The 22186-nt window shown below is 48.2% G+C and overlaps 4 protein-coding genes and 1 long non-coding RNA gene across 5 annotated transcripts in view; 1 reads left to right on the forward strand and 4 right to left on the reverse strand.

The window, feature by feature from the left end:
* The window catches only part of LOC136635607 (globoside alpha-1,3-N-acetylgalactosaminyltransferase 1-like), a 17102-nt gene extending 10422 nt beyond the window's left edge, over positions 1 to 6680 (reverse strand). The window contains exons 1-5 of the mRNA XM_066610852.1: positions 6586 to 6680; positions 3114 to 3189; positions 1437 to 1514; positions 901 to 936; positions 70 to 204 (exon numbers count right to left, since the gene is read on the reverse strand). Coding sequence (XP_066466949.1) covers positions 70 to 204; positions 901 to 936; positions 1437 to 1514; positions 3114 to 3189; positions 6586 to 6607 — 347 coding nt within the window. The 5' untranslated portion in view covers positions 6608 to 6680. The remainder of the gene's footprint in view (positions 1 to 69; positions 205 to 900; positions 937 to 1436; positions 1515 to 3113; positions 3190 to 6585) is intronic.
* Positions 1 to 22186, forward strand: part of RPL7A (ribosomal protein L7a) — a 141181-nt gene that overhangs the window by 66992 nt on the left and 52003 nt on the right. The window lies entirely within an intron of this gene.
* LOC136635458 (uncharacterized) lies at positions 7048 to 8354 on the reverse strand. Its single transcript, XR_010793392.1, has 3 exons — positions 8246 to 8354; positions 8020 to 8128; positions 7048 to 7110 (listed from the first exon to the last, which is right to left on the reverse strand). It is a non-coding gene; the product is annotated as an uncharacterized lncRNA (long non-coding RNA).
* On the reverse strand, positions 9612 to 10588 carry LOC136635446 (globoside alpha-1,3-N-acetylgalactosaminyltransferase 1-like). The gene has a single exon (XM_066610581.1). The coding sequence runs from the start codon at positions 10543 to 10545 to the stop codon at positions 9910 to 9912; it is 636 nt and encodes a 211-aa protein (XP_066466678.1). The 5' UTR covers positions 10546 to 10588; the 3' UTR covers positions 9612 to 9909.
* The window catches only part of CCDC180 (coiled-coil domain containing 180), a 33696-nt gene continuing 31468 nt past the window's right edge, over positions 19959 to 22186 (reverse strand). Inside the window, exons 36-37 of the mRNA XM_066610853.1 lie at positions 21432 to 21570; positions 19959 to 20145 (exon numbers count right to left, since the gene is read on the reverse strand). Of these exons, the coding sequence (XP_066466950.1) occupies positions 20014 to 20145; positions 21432 to 21570 (271 nt within the window). The 3' untranslated portion in view covers positions 19959 to 20013. The remainder of the gene's footprint in view (positions 20146 to 21431; positions 21571 to 22186) is intronic.

Raw genomic sequence — 22186 nt, forward strand, 5'->3', positions numbered from 1 at the left:
TAAAAAGAGACAACAACTTAGAATTTTTCAAAGGTGTGCTATTTGCCCCCTACACACATACACACTCACTTGCCGATGGCAAACATTGTCACCCCAATGGTGAGGTTCAAAGGCTTGTAGATACTCTCCAGCAGTTCTGAGTTGAACGTGCCTTCCCAGACAATGGGGGCCATCCACGGAGTCAGCGTGAGCACATCTGTGCGCCTGGGAGAACAAGAATAAGGGGAGGACAGTGAGACAGCAAGAGGGTTGGTGTGTCCAGGACTGCATCTCAAGGGGCACTGTGACCTTTGGGGATCGATAACATATTTTTATCCCAACTTTGCCCCAGTAATGGTGGTTTACAAAGGACATAAAATAAGAAAGACAGAAAGACAGAAAGACAGAAAGGACAAAATGGTATAGATTACAAGTAGTTTAAAGTAACACAACTGTTCAAAATTAGTAGCTAAAACAGAAAAATCCCATCACAAGTGAAAAACACAAGTTGTCTGAGGCTGCAATCCTATCCACACTTACCTGGGAGAAAGCCTCTGACTGTAACAGGACTTACTTCTGAGTAGATGTGCATAGGATTGGGAGAGCTCAATCCTGAGCTCTTTAGCGCCAGTTGTATGAGCGCACCGCTGTTGCTGGGTGTCGCAAATGTGCAGTAAGGCACATCTGTTGCACCTGGAAAGGCCGCTGGCGCTCGGACAGCACCAGTCTGCGCTGCCTCAGTGCCACTTGAATGGCCAATTGGCACTCCAGAAGAACCAGTCAGCTGTGTTGGGGTGTGGGGCAGGATGGAATGGCAGAGGGCAGGGTGAGGAACCGGGGCATTAGGGGGGTGGGACCGGCAGAGGTCTACTCTGCCAGATCCTGAACCGGTGAGCACAATGTTTCAATCCAGCTACTTACGTTGGTTGCAGAACTTTGGGCTGAGGATAAACTAACCTGGAAAAGACAACAAACAGGCATGTTCGGAACAGAATGAACTATCAAGAACGAAGGGGAGTGGTGCTTTGAAGAAGAAGCAGGCGGGACAATTTGGGAATTTATACTCCCTGTGGGAGAGGCTGAGATGACTCATTTTCTAGTTTCTCTCCACTGTTCAAAAACAGAGAGGAAATAATAAGGAAAATATCATTTGCAGATGAGGCTGTCAGTCTCTCTGAAGCATTCGTATATATGCAGAGGCGTCACTAAGACTTGCACCACTTGGTGCAAGAGTTCATTGGGTCACTCCCTTGATGGAACCTCCTGCCATACCAGACCACACAGAAGGCATAGCAATATCATACGCACAGCCTCAATGCAATGGCATCGCTAAGGTTGGCATCACCCCCACGAACTTTGTTGGCTTTAATAAAGAACAGTCCAGGTCACCCAACAAATCAGTAACCCACAAAAACATTGGCCCGCTTGGTTACATGCCTTACTGCTTCATTACTTACAACAAATCCGGACGTGGACGGGAACGTGAAATATAGGTCACATGTGATAACAACTGGGAAACTTCCTTGCTCCAAAACCTAGAAGCAGGAAGAGACTGTTAAAGAAGGCAGAGGAATTTGGCAGCACTCAAGAGTTTTCTTGAAAGGAGAAAGCTCTGAGCAGAAGAGCATCTCCAATGCTCTAGAGTAGCCCGCCAGCCTCTTCTCCACACTTCTTCTCTGGGATTCAAAAAGGAAGAGGGAAACAGCAGAAGAGAATAATGACGCTCTAGCCTGGGGTGCCCAAACCCCGGCCCGGGGGCCACTTGCGGCCCTTGGGGGCTCTCAGTCAAGCCCTCTGGGAGCCTCCAGTCTCTAATGAGCCTCTGGCCCTCCGGAGACTTGTTGGAGCCGGTGCTGGCCTGACGCAACTGCTGTCAGCAAGAGGATGACTGTTTCCACTACTTGCTGTTTCACATCTGTGACGTGCTGTTTCATGTCTGTGATGCAGCAGTGGCAGCGAAGGAAAGACTGGCCTTGCTCTGTGAAGGCCTTTTATCGGCCTTGAGCTACCGCAAGACCTTCATTCATTCATATAAGTACCATCTCTAATATATTCATTTATGTAAATTTATTCAAATTTTAAATTGTAAATTAATTCTTTTTTCCCCGGTCCCTGACACAGTGTCAGAGAGATGATGTGGCCCTCCTGCCAAAATGTTTGGACACCCCTGCTCTAGCCCATCAGACTTGCCCCTCCACACTCCCTCCTCTGCTCCAGTCCATTCTTAAATGGGCAAGAGGTCTGGTCTAGAGGGTAGAGCCTCCATTTGCCCGAAGATAACATCCGCAGGTCGCCAGTTTGAGGCCACCGGCACTGTATTTTGGTGAGACCTTGAAGCAGCTGACAAGCCGAGCCGAGTTATTCCACCTGCTCTTTGGTGTGAGCGAAGAAGCATCTTGGCTGCCCTCCATGTGAGAGATGAAGGAGCTGCTTGTCAGCTTGTGTGGGAAGAAAACTGGAGGCCAGAATGTGATACCAGATCAGAAAGATACATCTGAAATGTTGTGGTTCTTGAAAGATAGAACCTTTCAATTGTAAAAATCCCTACGGGGATCTAGAACAGCCTCCCTTTGTAAACCGCCTTGAATAAAGTCTGAGGAGAAATCTGACGACCAAGAAAGGCGGTATATAAATACCTGCATTATTATTATTATTAAATCCAGGGAGCAGGAGAAGGAGTCAAGGAAGCAGGTGAAGATGGGTGGATAGAGTTAAGGAGTGGGTCCCCATCTTCCTCTTCTTTCATACCCCAGTACTATTTAAATGTTCCCGGTTACTCAGTCCCCAGTGCACTGTCAGAAGTCCATCTGGAAATCATAAAATGAAACTGGGGGGGGGGGGGAAGATGCTCTGACCCAGTGGTTCTCACTGGGTTTGCGTATTTTTTAACACCAGGACCTATTTTTTAAAATGACACTCTGTTAGGACCCACCAACCTTTATGAGACTTATAAAAGAAATAATCTAGATCTAGAAAGAAAAAATATTTTTATTTATTGAAAAGTAATATTTTGTTCGGTTGTGAAAAATGCATAATGAGGAGCCCCAGTGAATAGCCTCACGGTTTGAGGGGCTGAGTCCTTTGTCAGTATTCCTAAATTATGCAGTCTGGGAATTTTTCCAGAAGAGACTCACCAGATCAACAAGGGAACTGTGATGAGGCCCAGTGCGAGGAGGAGACATCTTTTTGGGGTCTGACTATGCATATTGCCTATGTTGGAACAAAAACAGAAAGGAGTAAGGTGAGATCAGACCCACAGAGGAGTTAAATCTGCACTGAACATAAGAACATAAGAACAGCCCCACTGGATCAGGCCATAGGCCCATCTAGTCCAGCTTCCTTTGTTCCCGCACTGTCCAATGAACACTCGAGACAACAGATATGGAAGAAAGGGCCACTTTATTTAACATAAACAAGAGGAGCAGAGGCTGAGACCTGCAGTATCCGAGGCAGCAAAAGCCCCTTGTGGTGCGGGGAGGGGACCTCTGGGCGGTACCAGAAACCTCTGTCCCCAGGTGGGCATGCACCCGACTCCGAGTCGCGCCCCGCTGCTGGGACGGCGCGTCTCGTCCATGTCTATCCCTTAAGGGGAAGGCAGCTGGACCGCAGCCTGCACCACCTCGAGCCGCTAAGCCTCTGAGGTGGGATCTGCTATCCCGGCCAGGGCCCCGTTCAAGTCCTCGTGCCGCCAAGCCACTGAGGACTGAAATAGGGTTCTGCCCTGCCTGAGCCGCCTGAAGGTGCATGCCAGAGTCCCATTCACGCCTCCAAACCCGCACCACCTGCCCTCTTAAAGTGACCGATGGCAGTTTGTAAACAGGGGGGTGTAACCCCTAGCCCTTAACAGTCTGGGGTAGGCGAAAAAACTGCCTGCCCCTTGGCCAATCTTGGCAGGCAGCAAAAAATTCCTACCCGGCCCCGAACGGCGACCAGTTAAACTCAGACTGTCTCTAGGGCGGGCGGGTGGGTATTCCCACAGTGCCCACGTGCACAAAGAGGAAGAGGGCTGGGTCTCGTCCCCTTTTAAAGGACCACTGTAACTGCCCAACCCAGCCCCCTACACCTCCCCCTTGGGGAGGGGCTCTCGTGTCCTGGTCAGGCATAACAAACTTCGATCACCTCCTTAAAGGGGGCGATCGTGCGTATCTCACAGCGGCCCACCAAATGCACCAGGGAGCACACCAGATAACAAGAGACCTCATCCTGGTTCCCTCCCTTGCATCTGGCATTCTGACATAGCCCATTTCTAAAATCAGGAGGTTGCGCGTACACATCATGGCTTGTACCCCATAATGGATTTTTCCTCCAGAAACATGTCCAATCCCCTTTTAAAGGCGTCTACCACATCCTGTGGCAAGGAGTTCCACAGACCGACCACACGCTGAGTAAAGAAATATTTTCTTTTGTCTGTCCTAACCCGCCCAACACTCAATTTTAGTGCATGTCCCCTGGTTCTGGTATTATGTGAGAGTGTAAAGAGCATCTCTCTATCCACTTTATCCTTCCCGTGCATAATTTTGTATGTCTCAATCATGTCCCCCCTCAGGCGTCTCTTTTCTAGGCTGAAGAGGCCCAAACGCCGTAGCCTTTCCTCATAAGGAAGGCGCCCCAGCCCCGTAATCATCTTAGTCGCTCTCTTTTGCACCTTTTCCATTTCCACTATGTCTTTTTTGAGATGCGGCGACCAGAACTGGACACAATACTCCAGGTGTGGCCTTACCATAGATTTGTACAACGGCATTATAATACTAGCCGTTTTGTTCTCAATACCCTTCCTAATGATCCCAAGCATAGAATTGGCCTTCTTCACTGCCGCCGCACATTGGGTCGACACTTTCATCGACCTGTCCACCACCACCCCAAGATCTCTCTCCTGATCTGTCACAGACAGCTCAGAACCCATCAGCCTATATCTAAAGTTTTGATTTTTTGCCCCAATGTGCATGACTTGGGTTTCCCAAGTCACTAGACCCCCACCAAAGGCTGCTTGCCATGCTTACGCCTGGGGATGGAATGGAATGGCATCAAAGCCCATTCCATCAAAAGTTACAGCCACAAAACCAGTGGGGCAGGGCAATGGAGCATCATCACGCCTTCTGCCTGGGGCACTGCCCCACGCACTGCATGGGATGAAGTCCATCCTGGGGGTGACATGCTGGTCTCCCGCACCCTGTGACACAAATCCTAGTTACCCCACTGCCTGCCTGACCTTCTCGGAAGCCAAATGCCCACTGGTTAAAGCAACCTCCTGTCTCAGGCACCAACGTCCCAGATCAAAATGTAGCCAGGGGAAGACTCCTGTATTCTGAGATTTTGTGCAAGAAACGGTTAGGCAACAACTTTTTATGTTGTGTAAAATAGTAGAACGTTTAAGAGGTTTATTTCCGAAGGATTCTGCCCCAGTGCAACCAAATTCCCACCTTATTCCAACAGCCGGTTAAGCTGGTGCAACTGCACTGTGTCGGGCCTGGCCGGAGTCAGGCGTGGGCAGGAAAGAGGCATCAACTGGGAAGGGGCAAGAAAAATTTAGCCTCAGCTCAGCCTTGCCTGTGGTTACTGGAATCAATCCTGAAGACCAGGTGTTCTGGCACTGAGCTACTGCCTCTTCCCTGCCCCCTCCCTGAGGTTCCCAAATAATGCAGGCATTCCCAAAGTTTTTAGCACCGGGACCCACCTTTTAATACGACACACTCTCAGGACTCACCGAGTTTTATGCGACAAAATAAAAAGTTTCACCTTATCAGCTGTTTAAGTCTCTGCTTCTATACTTTTTACTATTGGGGGGCACCTTCTGAAGCGTTTGCTGAGCTTCACGTTCATCGGATCACAACCACTCCTGTGGCCTTGCGTTCCCCTTCGCCTGCCCTTTGATCGGAGCCAAGGCACGTTTGCCGACTCGTTAACACACAGCTGTGGCTCCATTTCACTTTCCATAGGGTCCAATAAATTTTTCCTTGTCAACTTGGGGGGCACACACGCTCCCTTCTCGAGTGTTTTCTGGGGCCTGCTTTCATCCGATTGGGACCATTCTGGCAGTGCCACGTTCCCCTCGTCTTGCCCTTCGAAGCAGACTATGGCACGGCCTCCAACTCATTAGCAAACGCACACGCATGGCTTGGTTTCACTTTCCGTAAAGCTTAATACCTTTTTATTGTCAGCTATCAGCTTGTCAGCTTCATGACCCACCAATGATCAGGCTGTGACCCACTGGTGGGTTGCCAACTACTGTTCAAGAAACACTGACATAATTCTGCTTAGAAGTGGAGTAATTTTTAACCAGATTTCTGGAGAATAATAGTTTCAACAAACTACTTTTTTTTTTTTCTTAGTTGGTCCTTTCTACTGAGTGACATCACAGGACCACCTTGCTTCTTTGTTCATTTAAAGGATATCTGGTTGATCTTGCCCTCTAGAAGGGAAGGTTTCGCAAACTGGGGTGATGGGGCAATTAGTTCCTTTTAGCCATGCGGTGACAGCACTTGTAGGGTTGTTGGAACAGACGCAAAGCAGCCTGTCAATGCAACAACCGACTGTGCAAATTGTAACCATTAGGTTTTAAAAAAAGTCATAATATGATCAGATCTCAGGAACAAGAATATGGCAAACCTGCTTCCATCTGTGTTGACATGGCGTCAGCCCTGAGAGGACAAGCCAGGGACGCTCAGCTCATCCCCGCCTTCACATTGCACAGACGTATTTGAGGAAACCACCATCTTGAGTTTCCGTCCTGAAAACGACACTCGGGACAGCTTGCGACAATGAAAGAACAAACAACCCCACCCCCCAAAAGATCCCTACTGAACAAAGTAACACAATCAAGCAATGAACAAAGCAGCACCAGAAAACCTCATCAAACCAGCAGGATAAAACACACACGACAGAGGAAAAGCAGGCTTGGAGAAGTGGACACTTCACAGCTAGCAGGGAAAGTTCTCAAGTGTGGAGCTGGGAGGAACCTTTCAATCTGCCTTCTACTAAATCTCCAGATTTATAGGTACGGGAAGTAATTTCTTACCGAGTCAGAGCTTTGGCTAACTGGTCATTCAGCACAGACTGATAGCAGTTGTCCAGGATGTTAGGCTCAGGGATTTTTTCCAAACAGGGAGACGCTGCCCAAGATTTAACTTCGCCCTACAAGGCAAGCGTTGGAATCCTGAGTGGTAGCCACCTGATCTTAAACTTCTGACAGTCAGGGAGCCAATCACAACAGTACAATCATTCCAGAGGCAGGTGGAAAAACCATCTGGGGGTGGCCCGTGATCTCATACAGCTCGAGGGAAACTTGCGGAGCCAAACTGGGCACTCCATGATGGCTCAATAACATGCTTTGGAAAAACCGCAAACCAGGAGTAGCAGGACTGCCGTTTCCAGTGGAGGAATCCCTCTCCTCTTTGGGTGCTTTTCCTGCTGAAAATGACACCGTGAACACACAGACAAACCATTTACCCCACCTTCCCTGGTGAAATGGTCGGGGCATTCGCAGCTCTCCTCTAGGGGGGTTTTTCAGAAGGAAGAGAGTGCTGAACAGTTAGATAGGGCAACCGACTGATCTCATGGGTTCCCGACACCCCCTCCCCAACACCATGAACCTAGACAGAAATGAGAAAATCAAAACCACTGGGAGAATCAGGAGACACACAACATTGCGTTGAACATTGCTAAGCAGCCTTGTTTGGGAGTCAATCCCACTGAACCCAATGGGATCTACTTCTGAGTAAACATACTTCTTGCAGTCAAGCTGCAATCCCAGGTTGGCAATGCATTGCCCACGGAGAACCATCAGAGGTCAAGAATCCACTGGTGACCCACACTGAGAAAAGGACCCAACAGGTCAGACCAAACCCATTAACTCCAGCAGAGGTAATGGAACAGCAGAGGAAAGTCAGCAGAGGGAGGAACAGCACATGACAAAGTGTCTCTTTGCCCAGTTAAACAGGGGGTGTTCCCCCCCTCCAATGCACACTGGCACAATTCTGTGTGTGTGAGTGTGAGTGTGAGTGTGAGTGTGAGTGTGTGTGAGAGAGAGAGAGAGACACTTACCCATCACGTGCAAGTACATCTCCTGTCAGATATCCACCAGTGGTTTGGATCAATGGTTCTGATGCTCCCTTTATGTAGCCAGGCATCTAACAGGTGAAGGATATCCAGCCTGAAGGAGTACATAAGAACATCAGAAGAGCCCTGATAAATAAATAAGATAAATAAAGAACATTTATCAGGCCAAAAGCCCATCTAGTCCAGCTTCCTGGATCTCACGGTGGCTCACCAAATGCTTCAGGGAGCACACAAGACCACAGCCTGCAATCTGGTGCCCTCCCCTTCATCTGCTTACCAAGTCGCCCGGTTCAGTGGGTTTCTCCTGTTTTGCCCATTCATTGGTCCTGGTTGCCAGCTTTTATTAAAAACCAAACACAAAACAAAAGCAGGTTTCTTTGCGCTGCTCTGGAAGCCACGCTACAAACCCCAATGTACCGAGAGTTTCCTGTGGAGTCATACCATGAGGAGAGACCGCCGTCACTTCTCTCGATGAGGAAAGGCAGGCTGGAATTGATAGGTGAGCTATTGCACTTCTTCTTCCTCTCACAAACATGACCCGAAGAACTAGGGAACAACTGCAGTCGCCATTCAACTCAAAAAGGTGTTAGTTCCTTTAGAATGCAGTCACATACCACGACAGCATCAAGTCTAATATATTAAAAATAAAATACACATTGAAAAAGATCCAGAAGTTCTGGCCCCAATCCCACCCATTTTCATGCTGTCTTATGTACTGTATGACTTTCACCAAAACGCAACACAAGCTTTTTTCCCCCCTATATAAAATAGCATGGAGGGCACCCACTGGAGATTCATTTCCCCATTTCACATTCTAACTCTTGTTACACGTTCCGCATTCTCCTTTGACCCTAAAAGGCAATAACATTAAACAAGGGCTCACCCACCCCGTCCACCCCCTCCTGCCCAGAGAAAAGCTCGCCAACAGGACAAGCGGCCAATATACAATTTGCATATGCAAACTATAGAAACCAGAATAGATATATTTTTTAATGGTCACTGTTTTATTAGTAAATATAATGTACTACTTTTCCTTCGGGATAAAAAAAAATGGCTTCAAATGTGTGAATGGGGCAGGTGTAAGTGTGACGGATTCAGGCATACAGCCTCTTGATTTTCTGCACAGACTTCCTCCACCAGTCTGCTCAGTGCTGGGCCTTCATCAGATGGACGGTGCTCTCTTCTGTGATCTTGGCAAACTCCATTTCGATCATTTGCTTGAATTTCTGGGAAAAACAAGGCAGCCACAGGGGGAAAAAAATAATACAAATCTCAACAAGCTCCAGAGTGGACCTACCACTCTCACCTCCTTGACACAGAATTCTAGAAACGAGTTGGAGAGTTCCTTGGAGTTTTTTTTTTAGCCCTGCGTTCTGCTGGCAGCAGATACCACCAACATCTGCCCACCAATTAAAGAGTATTTAGTTATTAATCAAGGCCAACACAGGCAGAGAATCAAGAGGAAGAAGAAGGAGCGTGGATGAGCAGGTGGCAGCATTGGTGGTCATGTGGTCAGAGTGGCCCAATTTCAAAGGCTCAATATACCTTTCCCAGCAATCCTTACAACAGGCCTGTCACATAAGATCAGTGTTATGACCCTCGTATTACAAACCAAGAGAGGAGCAAGGATGGAAAAATCAAATAGCCTTAATGAAGTGAGCTTTGAACCTCCTAGTTCACAGCTCATTATCCAGTTCCAAAAACTGAAAGTGCCTTTTGGAGGCCTCCGGGAGGGTCTCTGAGGAGGGGTTTTGAAAAGTCATTTTTGGGCCCCGGGAGCCACACGCCCTGAGCTACACCACTGCCCAAAGAACTCGTTTCCAAGACCCTCATATGAAGAGAGTCCCGGATGGATCCAACAGGGGCGGAGGTAGACTACTCCCTTACTGCCTTGTGGTTTTTAGCCACTTGCGCACACCGTATGAGCCTCAGCTCGGGCGGCTTTGCTCTTGCGTCATCCCAGAGGTACTCTGGGGAGAGGAGCTTTGAAGGCTTATGGGACACGAAGTACCGGTTGAGGTGACTCTCTTCCTGCCAGGCTGCCATGATGCCCTTGGCTTTGTCCGCCAAGATAGCCATCTCGCAAGCCAGGGTGAACTCATACACGTTCTTGACCCGGCCTCCAAAAATAGCCCCTCCATAGTAGAAGTCCCCTTCTTCTCTAGAGATGTAGGCCATGGAGGACCTTCTCCTCTCATAAGGGAATGACCCTCGGGAGGTTTTGTAGTAGCCAGGGTGGAGGCTCGCCACCATCTCCCCCAAGGTCTCTGAGCCCCACGAGTTGTAGAACACCAGGTCAATGTCTAGGCAGAAGAGATAATCCACCTCTCGGTGGGCCACCTCCGCAATGTGCTTATTGATGACTTCCATCCTCCACATGGTGATCTCCTGCCAGTGTTTGTACTTCTTCTTGAAGATGATGTTGAGAGTTCGCCCGGACCCCATGCGGACGGCGGGGATGTCTTGCGGGTTGTCTGTGAAGAGGTAATAGTTCACCTGGTAGCCAATCATGAAATGTTTCTCTGCGGTATCCAGAAATCGACTCACAAACCGAGTGTATCTGAATGAACAGAAAGAAGAGGGCTGTGGATTGCAAGAGGAACAGCATCTTTCTGTAGAAGGGTTCGTGCCACTCCACTCCCCCCCTTGGGGATCTATTCCAACAAGACTGAACAGACTAAGAAAAGGAAGTTTTTTCTTCATACAAAACAGAGTTAACCAACGGAATCCATTGCCACAAGATGTGGCGACGGTCACTAGCTTAGATGACTTTCAAAGGGGTTCATCCAGTGGTTCCCAAACTTCTGAGCACTTAGAAAAATGGGACTGTATCCGGGCCCACCCAGATGAGACTTTAAAAAAGAAAATAGATAGAAAGAAAAATTCCTTTTTATTTATTTACAAGCAACATTCATTCATTGCAAAAAACCCAATCCATTACTCCTAATAAGGCAGGCCTAATGAGTAGCCGCAAGGCTTGAGGGGCTTAGTTCTGTGCTCCAGCCTTCGCCTGCCCCCATTACCTGACGTTGATGAACCTGAGAAAAAACGCATATCAGAAAAAGATGTTCAAACCTTGAACGCTCTATCTACACAAGCGTGCAAACTGCAGGAGCTGAGCTCCTCGTAAACTGCAGGGGCTCAGCTCTTTGCAGGGCACTGAACAGCTATCTGTTTAAACAGCCTCAGGGTTGACAGCAACAAATCCTCTGATCTCTAGATCATCCTTGTTTTCATTGGAGGCTCTGTGGAACCCACCAGAAATCGGGTCACAAGCCCACCAAGTGGGTCCTGACACATAGTTTGAGAAATACTGGGTTAATCCATGGAAGACAGATCTATCAATGCCCACTAATCATGATGGCTGTGTGCTACCTCTGCGTTTGCCTCTCCGAGTACCATTCACCGGGGGGATTGATGGGAGAGAAGGGGACGTTTCTCTAAGGCTTCCCAGAGGCTGCTGATGGGCCAGTGTGGGGGAAACTGGGTGGTGGACTAGATCTTGTTTCCACTAACCTGCAGGCATGGCACAGGCTTCTAAACTGGGATTTATTATGAAATTTCCTCTTTGTCGCCTGCCAGGAGTTCCGCTAGGTTTTACAGTCAAAAATCCAAAGGTGAAATTGGGCATTAAAAAGAGACAACAACTTAGAATTTTTCAAAGGTGTGCTATTTGCCCCCTACACACATACACACTCACTTGCCGATGGCAAACATTGTCACCCCAATGGTGAGGTTCAAAGGCTTGTAGATACTCTCCAGCAGTTCTGAGTTGAACGTGCCTTCCCAGACAATGGGGGCCATCCACGGAGTCAGCGTGAGCACATCTGTGCGCCTGGGAGAACAAGAATAAGGGGAGGACAGTGAGACAGCAAGAGGGTTGGTGTGTCCAGGACTGCATCTCAAGGGGCACTGTGACCTTTGGGGATCGATAACATATTTTTATCCCAACTTTGCCCCAGTAATGGTGGTTTACAAAGGACATAAAATAAGAAAGACAGAAAGACAGAAAGACAGAAAGGACAAAATGGTATAGATTACAAGTAGTTTAAAGTAACACAACTGTTCAAAATTAGTAGCTAAAACAGAAAAATCCCATCACAAGTGAAAAACACAAGTTGTCTGAGGCTGCAATCCTATCCACACTTACCTGGGAGAAAGCCTCATTGACTGTAACAGGACTTACTTCTGAGTAGTTGTGCATAGGATTGGGAGAGCTCAATCCTGAGCTCTTTAGCGCCAGTTGTATGAGCGCACCGCTGTTGCTGGGTGTCGCAAATGTGCAGTAAGGCACATCTGTTGCACCTGGAAAGGCTGCTGGCGCTCGGACAGCACCAGTCAGCGCTGCCTCAATGCCACTTGAATGGCCAACTGGCACTCCAGAAGAACCAGTCAGCTGTGTTGGGGTGAGGGGCAGGATGGAATGGTGGAGGGCAGGGTGAGGAACCGGGGCATTAGGGGGGTGGGACCGGCAGAGGTCTACTCTGCCAGATCCTGAACCGGTGAGCACAATGTTTCAATCCAGCTACTTACGTTGGTTGCAGAACTTTGGGCTGAGGATAAACTAACCTGGAAAAGACAACAAACAGGCATGTTCGGAACAGAATGAACTATCAAGAACGAAGGGGAGTGGTGCTTTGAAGAAGAAGCAGGCGGGACAATTTGGGAATTTATACTCACTGTGGGAGAGGCTGAGATGACTTATTTTCTAGTTTCTCTCCACTGTTCAAAAACAGAGAGGAAATAATAAGGAAAATATCATTTGCAGATGAGCCTGTCAGTCTCTCTGAAGCATTCGTATATATGCAGAGGCGTCACTATGAGTTGCACCACCTGGTGCAAGAGTTCATTGGGTCACTCCCTTGATGGAACCTCCTCCCATACCAGACCACACAGAAGGCATAGCAATATCATACACACAGCCTCAATGCAGTGGCATCACTAAGGTTGGCATCACCCCCATGAACTTTGTTGGCTTTAATAAAGAACAGTCCAGGTCACCCAACAAATCAGTAACCCACAAAAACATTGGCCCGCTTGGTTACATGCCTTACTGCTTCATTACTTACAACAAATCCGGACATGGACGGGAACGTGAAATATAGGTCACATGTGATAACAACTGGGAAACTTCCTTGCTCCAAAACCTAGAAGCAGGAAGAGGCTGTTAAAGAAGGCAGAGGAATTTGGCAACACTCAAGAGTTTACTTGAAAGGAGAAAACTCTGAGCAGAAGAGCATCTCCAATGCTCTAGTCTAGCCCGCCAGCCTCTTCCCCACACTTCCTCTTCTGTCCTCTTCCCTGGGATTCATAAAGGAAGAAGGGAACAGCAGAAGAGAATAATGAGGAGAACAGGAAGGTGATGGGAGTATCTCTGACGCTCTAGCCCGGGGGTGCCCAAACCCCGGCCCGGGGGCCACTTGCGGCCCTTGGGGGCTCTCAGACAGGCCCTCTGGGAGCCTCCAGTCTCTAATGAGCCTCTGGCCCTCCGGAGACTTGTTGGAGCCGGTGCTGGCCCGACGCAACTGCTGTCAGCAAGAGGACGACTGTTTGACTTCTCACCTGAGCTGTGGGACTAGGGCTCCCTCCACTACTTGCTGTTTCACATCTGTGATGTGCTGTTTCACATCTGTGATGCAGCAGTGGCAGCAAAGGAAAGACTGGCCTTGCTCTGTGAAGGCCTTTTATCGGCCTTGAGCTACCGCAAGACCTTCATTCATTCATATAAATACCATCTCTAATATATTCATTTATGTAAATTTATTCAAATTTTAAATTGTAAATTAATTCTTTTTTTCCCAGCCCGACACAGTGTCAGAGAGATGATGTTGCCCTCCTGCCAAAATGTCTGGACACCCCTGCTCTAGCCCATCAGATTTGCCCCTCCACACTCCCTCCTCTGCTCCAGTCCATTCTTAAATGGGCAGGAGATCTGGTCTAGAGGGTAGAGCCTCCATTTGCCCGAAGATAACATCCGCAGGTCGCCGGTTTGAGGCCACCGGCACCGTAATTTGGTGAGACCTTGAAGCAGCTGACAAGCCGAGCCGAGTTATTCCACCTGCTCTTTGGTGTGAGCGAAGAAGCGTCTTGGCTGCCCTCCATGTGAGAGATGAAGGAGCTGCTTGTCAGCTTGCGTGCAAGGAAAACTGGAGGCCAGAATGTGATACCAGATCAGAAAGATACATCTGAAATGTTGTGGTTCTTGAAAGATAGAACCTTTCAATTGTACGTAAAAATCCGTACGGGGATTTAGAACAGCCTGCCTTTGTAAACCGCCTTGAATAAAGTCTGAGGAGAAATCTGACGACCAAGAAAGGCGGTATATAAATACCTGCATTATTATTATTATTAAATCCAGGGAACAGGAGAAGGAGTCGAGGAAGCAGGTGAAGATGGGTGGATAGAGTTAAGGAGTGGGTCCCCATCTTCCTCTTCTTTCATACCCCAGTACTATTTAAATGTTCCCGGTTACTCAGTCCCATTGCACTGTCAGAAGTCCATCTGGAAATCATAAAATGAAACTGGGGGGGGGGGGGGAAGATGCTCTGACCCAGTGGTTCTCACTGGGTTCAATATTTTTTTTAGCACCAGGACCTACTTTTTAAAATGACACTCTGTTAGGACCCACCTACCTTTATGAGACTTAGGAGCCCCAGTGAATAGCCTCAAGGTTTGAGGGGCTGAGTCCTTTGTCAGCCACCCAAACATTTCTTTCTCAAGTCTTTTTTGAGGCCTGCGTTCATGGGATTGGGATCGTTCTGGCGGCATATCATTCCACACGGCCTGCCCTTCGGAGTGGACTGAGGCAAGGTCACCTATTTGCGGTTCTCTCGGTTTGGGAAACTCTGCCCTACAGTATTCCTAAATTATGCAGTCTGGGATTTTTTCCAGAAGAGACTCACCAGATCAACAAGGGAACTGTGATGAGACCCAGTGCGAGGAGGAGACATTTTTTGGGGGCCTGACATTGCATATTGCCTATGCTGGAACAAAAACAGAAAGGAGTAAGGTGAGATCAGACCCACAGAGGAGTTAAATCTGCACTGGGGGTTTCCCAAGTCACTAGACCCCCACCAAAGGCTGCTTGCCAGGCTTAAGCCTGGGAATGGAATGGAATGGCATCAAAGCCCATTCCATCAAAAGTTACAGCCAAAAAACCAGTGGGGCAGGGCAATGGTGCATCATTACGCCTTCTGCCTGGGGCACTGCCCCACACACTGCATGGAATGAAGTCCATCCTGGGGGTGACGTGCTGGTCCCCCGCACCCGGTGACACAAACCCTAGTTACCCCACTGCCTGCCTGACCTTCTCGGAAACCAAATACCCACTGGTTAAAGCAACCTTCTGTCTCAGGCACCAACGTCCCAGATCAAAATGTAGCCAGGGGAAGACTCCTGTATTCTGAGATTTTGTGCAAGCAGTGGCTAGGCAACAACTTTTTATGTTCCGTAAAGTAGTAGAACGTCCCTCTTCCTTCCTTTTCCTATCCTACTTAAAAAAAACACAGCAAAGTTTCCTTTGTACACCGAAGCCAAGAAGTGTGCACTGTGGTCTTCTAACATCTTTACCTTTCACACCTTGCTCTTCCTATGCCTTGATGGGCAAGACAAACGTTTAAGAGGTTTATTTCTGAAGGATTCTGCCCCAGTGCAACCAAATTCCCACCTTATTCCAACAGCCGGTTAAGCTGGTGCAACTGCACTGTGTCGGGCCTGGCCGGAGTCAGGCGTGGGCAGGAAAGAGGCATCAACTGGGAAGGGGCAACAAAAATTTAGCCTCAGCTCAGCCTTGCCTGTGGTTACTGGAATCAATCCTGAAGACCAGGTGTTCTGGCACTGAGCTACTGCCTCTTCCTTGCCCCCTCCCTGAGGTTCCCAAATAATGCAGGCATTCCCAAAGTTTTTAGCACTGGGACCCACTTTTTAATACGACACACTCTCAGGACTCACCGAGTTTTATGCGACAAAATAAAAAGTTTCACCTTATCAGCTGTTTAAGTCTCTGCTTCTATACTTTTACTATTGGGGGGCACCTTCTGAAGCGTTTGCTGAGCTTCACGTTCATCGGATCACAACCACTCCTGTGGCCTTGCGTTCCCCTTCGCCTGACCTTTGATCGGAGCCAAGGCATGTTTGCCGACTCGTAAACACACAGGTGTGGCTCCATTTCACTTTCCATAGGGTCCAATAAATTTTTCCTTGTCAACTTGGGCGACACACACGCTCCCTTCTCGAGTGTTTTCTGGGGCCTGCTTTCATCCGATTGGGACCATTCTGGCAGTGCCACGTTCCCCTCGTCTTGCCCTTCGAAGCAGACTATGGCACGGCCTCCAACTCATTAGCAAACGCACACGCATGGCTTGGTTTCACTTTCCATAAAGCTTAATACCTTTTTATTGTCAGCTATCAGCTTGTCAGCTTCATGACCCACCAATGATCAGGCTGTGACGCACTGGTGGGTTGCCATCTACTGTTCAAGAAACACTGACATAATTCTGTTTAAAAGTGGAGTAATTTTTAACCAGATTTCTGGAGAATAATAATTTCAACAAACTAATTTTAATTTTTTTCTTAGTTGGTCCTTTCTACTGAGTGACATCACAGGACCACCTTGCTTCTTTGTTCATTTAAAGGATATTTGGTTGATCTTGCCCTCTAGAAGGGAAGGTTTCGCAGACTGGGGAGATGGAGCAATTAGCTCCTTTTAGCCATGCGGTGACAGCACTTGTAGGGTTGTTGGAACAGACGCAAAGCAGCCTGTCAATGCAACAACCGATTGTGCAAATTGTAACCATTAGGTTAAAAAAAAGTCATAATATGATCAGATCTCAGGAACAAGAATATGGCAAACCTGCTTCCATCTGTGTTGACATGGCGTCAGCCCTGAGAGGACAAGCCAGGGATGTTCAACTCATCCCCACCTTCACATTGCACAGACGTATTTGAGGAAACCACCATCTTGTGTTTCCGTCCTGAAAATGACACTCTGGGCAGCTTGCGACAATGGAAGAACAAACAACCCCCCCGCCCCCGAAAGATCCCTACTGAACAAAGTAACAACATAATCAAGCAATGATCAAAGCAGCACCAGAAAACCTCATCAAACCAGCAGGATAAAACTCACACGACAGAGGAAAAGCAGGCTTGGAGAAGTGGACACTTCACAGCTAGCAGGAAATGTTCTCAAGGGTGGAGCTGGGAGGAACCTTTCAATCTGCCTTCTACTAAATCTCCAGATTTATAGGTGCAGGAAGTATTTTCTTACTGAGTCTGAGCTTTGGCTAATTGGTCATTCAGCACAGACTGATAGCAGTTATCCAGGATGTTAGGCTCAGGGAGTCTTTTCCAAACAGGGAGACGCTGCCCAAGATTTAACTTCATCCTACAAGTCAAGCGTTGGGCTCCTGAGTGGTAGCCACCTGATCTTACACTTCCAATAGAAAGGGAGCCGATCACAACAGTACAGTCATTCCAGAGGCAGGTGGAAAAATCATCTGGGGGTGGCCCGTGATCTCATACAACACGAGGGAAACTTGCGGAGCCAAACCGGGCATTCCATGATGGCTCAATGACATGCTTTGGAAAAACCGCAAACCAGGAGTAGCAGGACTGCCGTTTCCAGTGGAGGAATTCCTCTCCTCTATTCCTGCTGAAAATGACACCGTGAACACACAGACAAACCATTTACCCCACCTTCCCTGGTGAAATGGTCGGGGCGTTTGCAGCTCTCCTCTAGGGGGGTTTTTCAGAAGGAAGAGAGTACTGAACAGTTAGAAAGGACAACCGACTGATCTCATGGGTTCCCGACACCCCCTCCCCAACACCTAGACAGAAATGAGAAAATCAAAACCACTGGGAGAATCAGGAGACACACAACATTGCGTTGAACGTTGCTAAGCAGCCTTGTTTGGGAGTCAATCCCACTGAACCCAATGGGATCTACTTCTGAGTAAACACACTTCTTGCAGTCAAGCTGCAATCCCAGGTTGGCAATGCATTGCCCACGGAGAACCATCAGAGGTCAAGAATCCGCTGGTGACCCACACTGAGAAAAGGACCCAACAGGTCAGACCAACCCCATTACCTCCAGCAGAGGTAATGGAACAGCAGAGGAAAGTCAGCAGAGGGAGGAACAGCACATGACGGAGTGTCTCTTTGTTCCCCCCCTCCAACACACACTGGCACTACTCTCTCTCTCTCTCTCTCTCTCTCTCTCTCACACTCACACACACACACACACACACACAAACAGACTTACCCATCACGTGCAAGTACATCTCCTGTCGGATATCCACCAGTGGTTTGGATCAATGGTTCTAATGCTCCCTTTATGTAGCCAGGCATCTAACAGGTGAAGGATATCCAGCCTGAAGGAGTACATAAGAACATCAGAAGAGCCCTGATAATTAAATAAATAAATAAGATATATAAAGAACATTTATCAGGCCGAAAGCCCATCTAGTCCAGCTTCCTGGATCTCACGGTGGCTCACCAAATGCTTCAGGGAACACACAAGACCACAGCCTGCAATCTGGTGCCCTCCCCTGCAACTGCTTGCCATGTCGCCCGGTTCAGTGGGTTTCCCCTGTTTCACCCATTCACTGGCCCTGGTTGCAGCTTTTATTAAAAACAAAACCACAAAACAAAAGCAGGTTTCTTTGCACTGCTCTGGAAGCCACGCTACAAACCCCAACGTACCGAGAGTCTTCTGTGCAGTCATACCATGACGAGAGACTGCCGTCACTTCTCTCAATGAGGAAAGGCAGACTAGAATTGATATGTGAGCTATTGCACTTCTTCCTCTCACAAACATGACCTGAAGAACTAGGGAACAACTGCAGTCGCCATTCAACTCAAAAAGGTGTTAGTTCCTTTAGAATGCAGTCACATACCACGACAGCATCAAGTCTAATATATTAAAAATAAAATACACATTGAAAAAGATCCAGAAGTTCTGGCCCCAATCCCACCCATTTTCATGCTGTCTTATGTACTGTATGTCTTTCACCGAAACGCAACACAAGCTTCCCCCCCGCCGTATAAAATAGCATGGAGGGCACCCACTGGAGATTCATTTCACCGTTTCACATTCTAACTCTTGTTACACGTTCTGCATTCTCCTTTGACCCTAAAAGCCAATAACATTAAACAAGGGCTCACCCACCCCATCCACCCCCTCCTGCCCAGAGAAAAGCTCGCCAACAGGATAAGCAGCCAATATACAATTTGCATATGCAAACTTCTCTTCGCTCACAACAGGAGAGGAAACTGAACGCTTTCCACATGCGCTGCCTCCGACGCATTCTCGGCATCACCTGGCAGGACAAAGTTCCAAACAACACAGTCCTGGAACGTGCTGGAATCCCTAGCATGTATGCATTGCTGAAACAGAGACGCCAGTGTTGGCTCGGTCATGTCGTGAGAATGGATGATGGCCGGATCCCAAAGGATCTCCTCTATGGAGAACTCGTGCAAGGGAAGTGCCCTACAGGTAAACCACAGCTGCGATACAAGGACATCTGCAAGAGGGATCTGAAGGCCTTAGGAGTGGACCTCAACAGGTGGGAAACCCTGGCCTCTGAGCGGCCCGCTTGGAGGCAGGCTGTGCAGCATGGCCTTTCCCAGTTTGAAGAGACACTTGGCCAACAGTCTGAGGCAAAGAGGCAAAGAAGGAAGGCCCACAGCCAGGGAGACAGACCAGGGACAGACTGCACTTGCTCCCAGTGTGGAAGGGATTGTCACTTCCGAATTGGCCTTTTCAGCCACACTAGACGCTGTTCCAGAACCACCTTTCAGAGCGCGATACCATAGTCTTTCGAGACTGAAGGTTGCCAACATATATGCAAACTATAGAAACCAGAATAGATATATTTTTTAAAGGTCACTGTTTTATTAGTAAATATAATGTACTACTTTTCCTTCTGGATAAAAAAAAATGGCTACAAAGGTGTGAATGGGGTAGGTGTAAGCGTGATGGATTCAGGCATACAGCCTCTTGATTTTCTGCACAGACTTCCTCCACCAGTCTGCCCAGTGCTGGGCCTTCATCAGATGGACGGTGCTCTCTTCTGTGATCTTGGCAAACTCCATTTCGATCATTTGCTTGAATTTCTGGGAAAAACAAGGCAGCCACAGGGGGAAAAAAAAATACAAATCTCAACAGGCTCCAGCGTTGACCTACCACTCTCACCTCCTTGACACAGAATTCTAGGAAAGAGTTGGAGGAGTCCTTGGAGGTCATCTAGTTCAACCATCTACTCAACGCAGGTGGCTGTGACAGCATCCCTGACATGTGGCCCTCCAGTCTCTGCTTAAAAACCTCAAATGAGGGCGAGCCCACAACTGCATGAGGTAGGCTGGCCCAGTACTGGAACAGTAAGAGAACCGTGCTAGAGTATCTCAGGCACTCTAATCCTCCAGGCTCCTCTCTTCCTTACTTCTTTCTCCTGCTCTATTCCCCTCTTCCTATTTGAATCCAGGAAGCAAGAGGGGCAGTGGAGGTGACTGGAACTAGGAGCCCCCATGCCAATCTGCTGCCTGCCTCAGTTGGCCCCATGGACAGGCCAGCCCAGCTGGGAGACCAATCTTCGACAGGGAACAGATGGAGAATGGAAAGAATGTTGCCTTTTATACAATATTTACAGAGTAGTATATGGAAGGCAATTTGGAAAAACAAACACTGAAGCTGGGACGGGGTGGATGGCTTGCACAAGTCCTCTGAGCAAAGGATTCTGGGACGCCCTGATCTGAAGCTTCACCTCCTTCCTGGGCACCTGTAGAGCAGTGGCAGCCACACACTCCCTCCTCCCAGTCTAAAGCAGAGGAAACCCCATTAGCCTTGTCGCTAATGCGATGCTGCCTTCTCCCCCCACGGAAGGAAAACTCCCCACCGGCTTGCGCCTTGTGCAATCACTGTGAATTTCTGGGCGAAACTGCCTCAAAATTGTCGGCGGCTCTTCTAGGTGAAAGGGAAACATTTTTTTTTCACAAGCTGGATTTGCAAACGCCATCTGGGAGGCCGGGGCGTTGGCATGGTTTGGGAAGAAAAAAGGGAGGGTGAGCGGAGCTGCGAGCAACTGTACCAAAGGTCTTGCCTCTGGTTCTCGTAATCGCTGCTTGAACAGGTGGCCCTGAAATTAGTGCGTACTGCAGAGAAACACCTGCGGCTGCTTTGGGTTACCAGGAGTGAGTGGAAATTGCACCCCTCCTGCAATTCTGACCTGAAGCCATGTCTGCCCAATGTTGCATATACGCAATGGGGACCAAGTGGGTACACCTGTGGGTCGGGCAGAAATGGGTTGATTTCTACTAAAAATGCCATTATTCAGAGCCCCCCCACCACCACCAGCCAGGCTTGCCTTGCTTTCATTTTGAGCCCCCTTGACTCTGCTCCTTACCACATAAACAGCATCTCTCTCTTCCACAGCAGCCACGTGACCCAGGGTGGTTTTGGAGGTGGTCACGGAAGCGGTTTCTCGGCAGATAATCTGATTGGAGAGCCCTGCCAGCGTGGTTCTTGGGATTCCCGGCCAGGTCCTGAAAGACACAAGCACATGAACCTACCACGAACCTTTACATTGCATGCTAACCTGAATTGGTACAGGAGTTGAAGAGGACGTAATCAGGCTGGCCAGCAAGACATCTGCAAGGTTTATTAACTACAGACTTTTTTTTTTCAGTGTGCCCAATTGCTTCCAATTGGGCCCCACCCTTGAGAAGCCCCCACATTAGGGCGATCTACTCCAAGTCTTGTCAAATACACACAATTACACATTGCAACAGACATTTTGATTTTTTTTTCCTCAACAAAAAAACATTAGTATTTTTACTAAATTCTTTCACAGTCGCTAAAAACAAGCAGTTTGGTAACGCTTTCCTTTTCAAAGGTAACCTACACATTTTGTTTGTTTACCTGTATGCAAGGCTTACATGTATGCAATTTTATTTGAAAGGTGCTGAAATCCACTTGGTCCATTAACTTTCCAACGTTTTGATTGTTTTCCATTCTACCATGGAGATATAGTTTCTAATACATTTTATTTATATGTCTAAGATTCTACAGATCCTATTGGCTGTGGGGCCCCACAAAATATGTTCCCCATGGGGCCTGCAACTTCCAAGTCCAGTCCTGAATGTGCCCCCACATGGCTAG

This window comes from Tiliqua scincoides, chromosome 16 (assembly GCF_035046505.1).
Source record: "Tiliqua scincoides isolate rTilSci1 chromosome 16, rTilSci1.hap2, whole genome shotgun sequence".
NCBI lineage: Eukaryota > Metazoa > Chordata > Lepidosauria > Squamata > Scincidae > Tiliqua > Tiliqua scincoides.

What these genes read in the sequence shown, in the direction of transcription:
- LOC136635446 (XM_066610581.1), bottom strand. Translation starts at nt 10,545, where the DNA reads ATGATTGGCTACCAGGTGAACTATTACCTCTTCACAGACAACCCGCAA.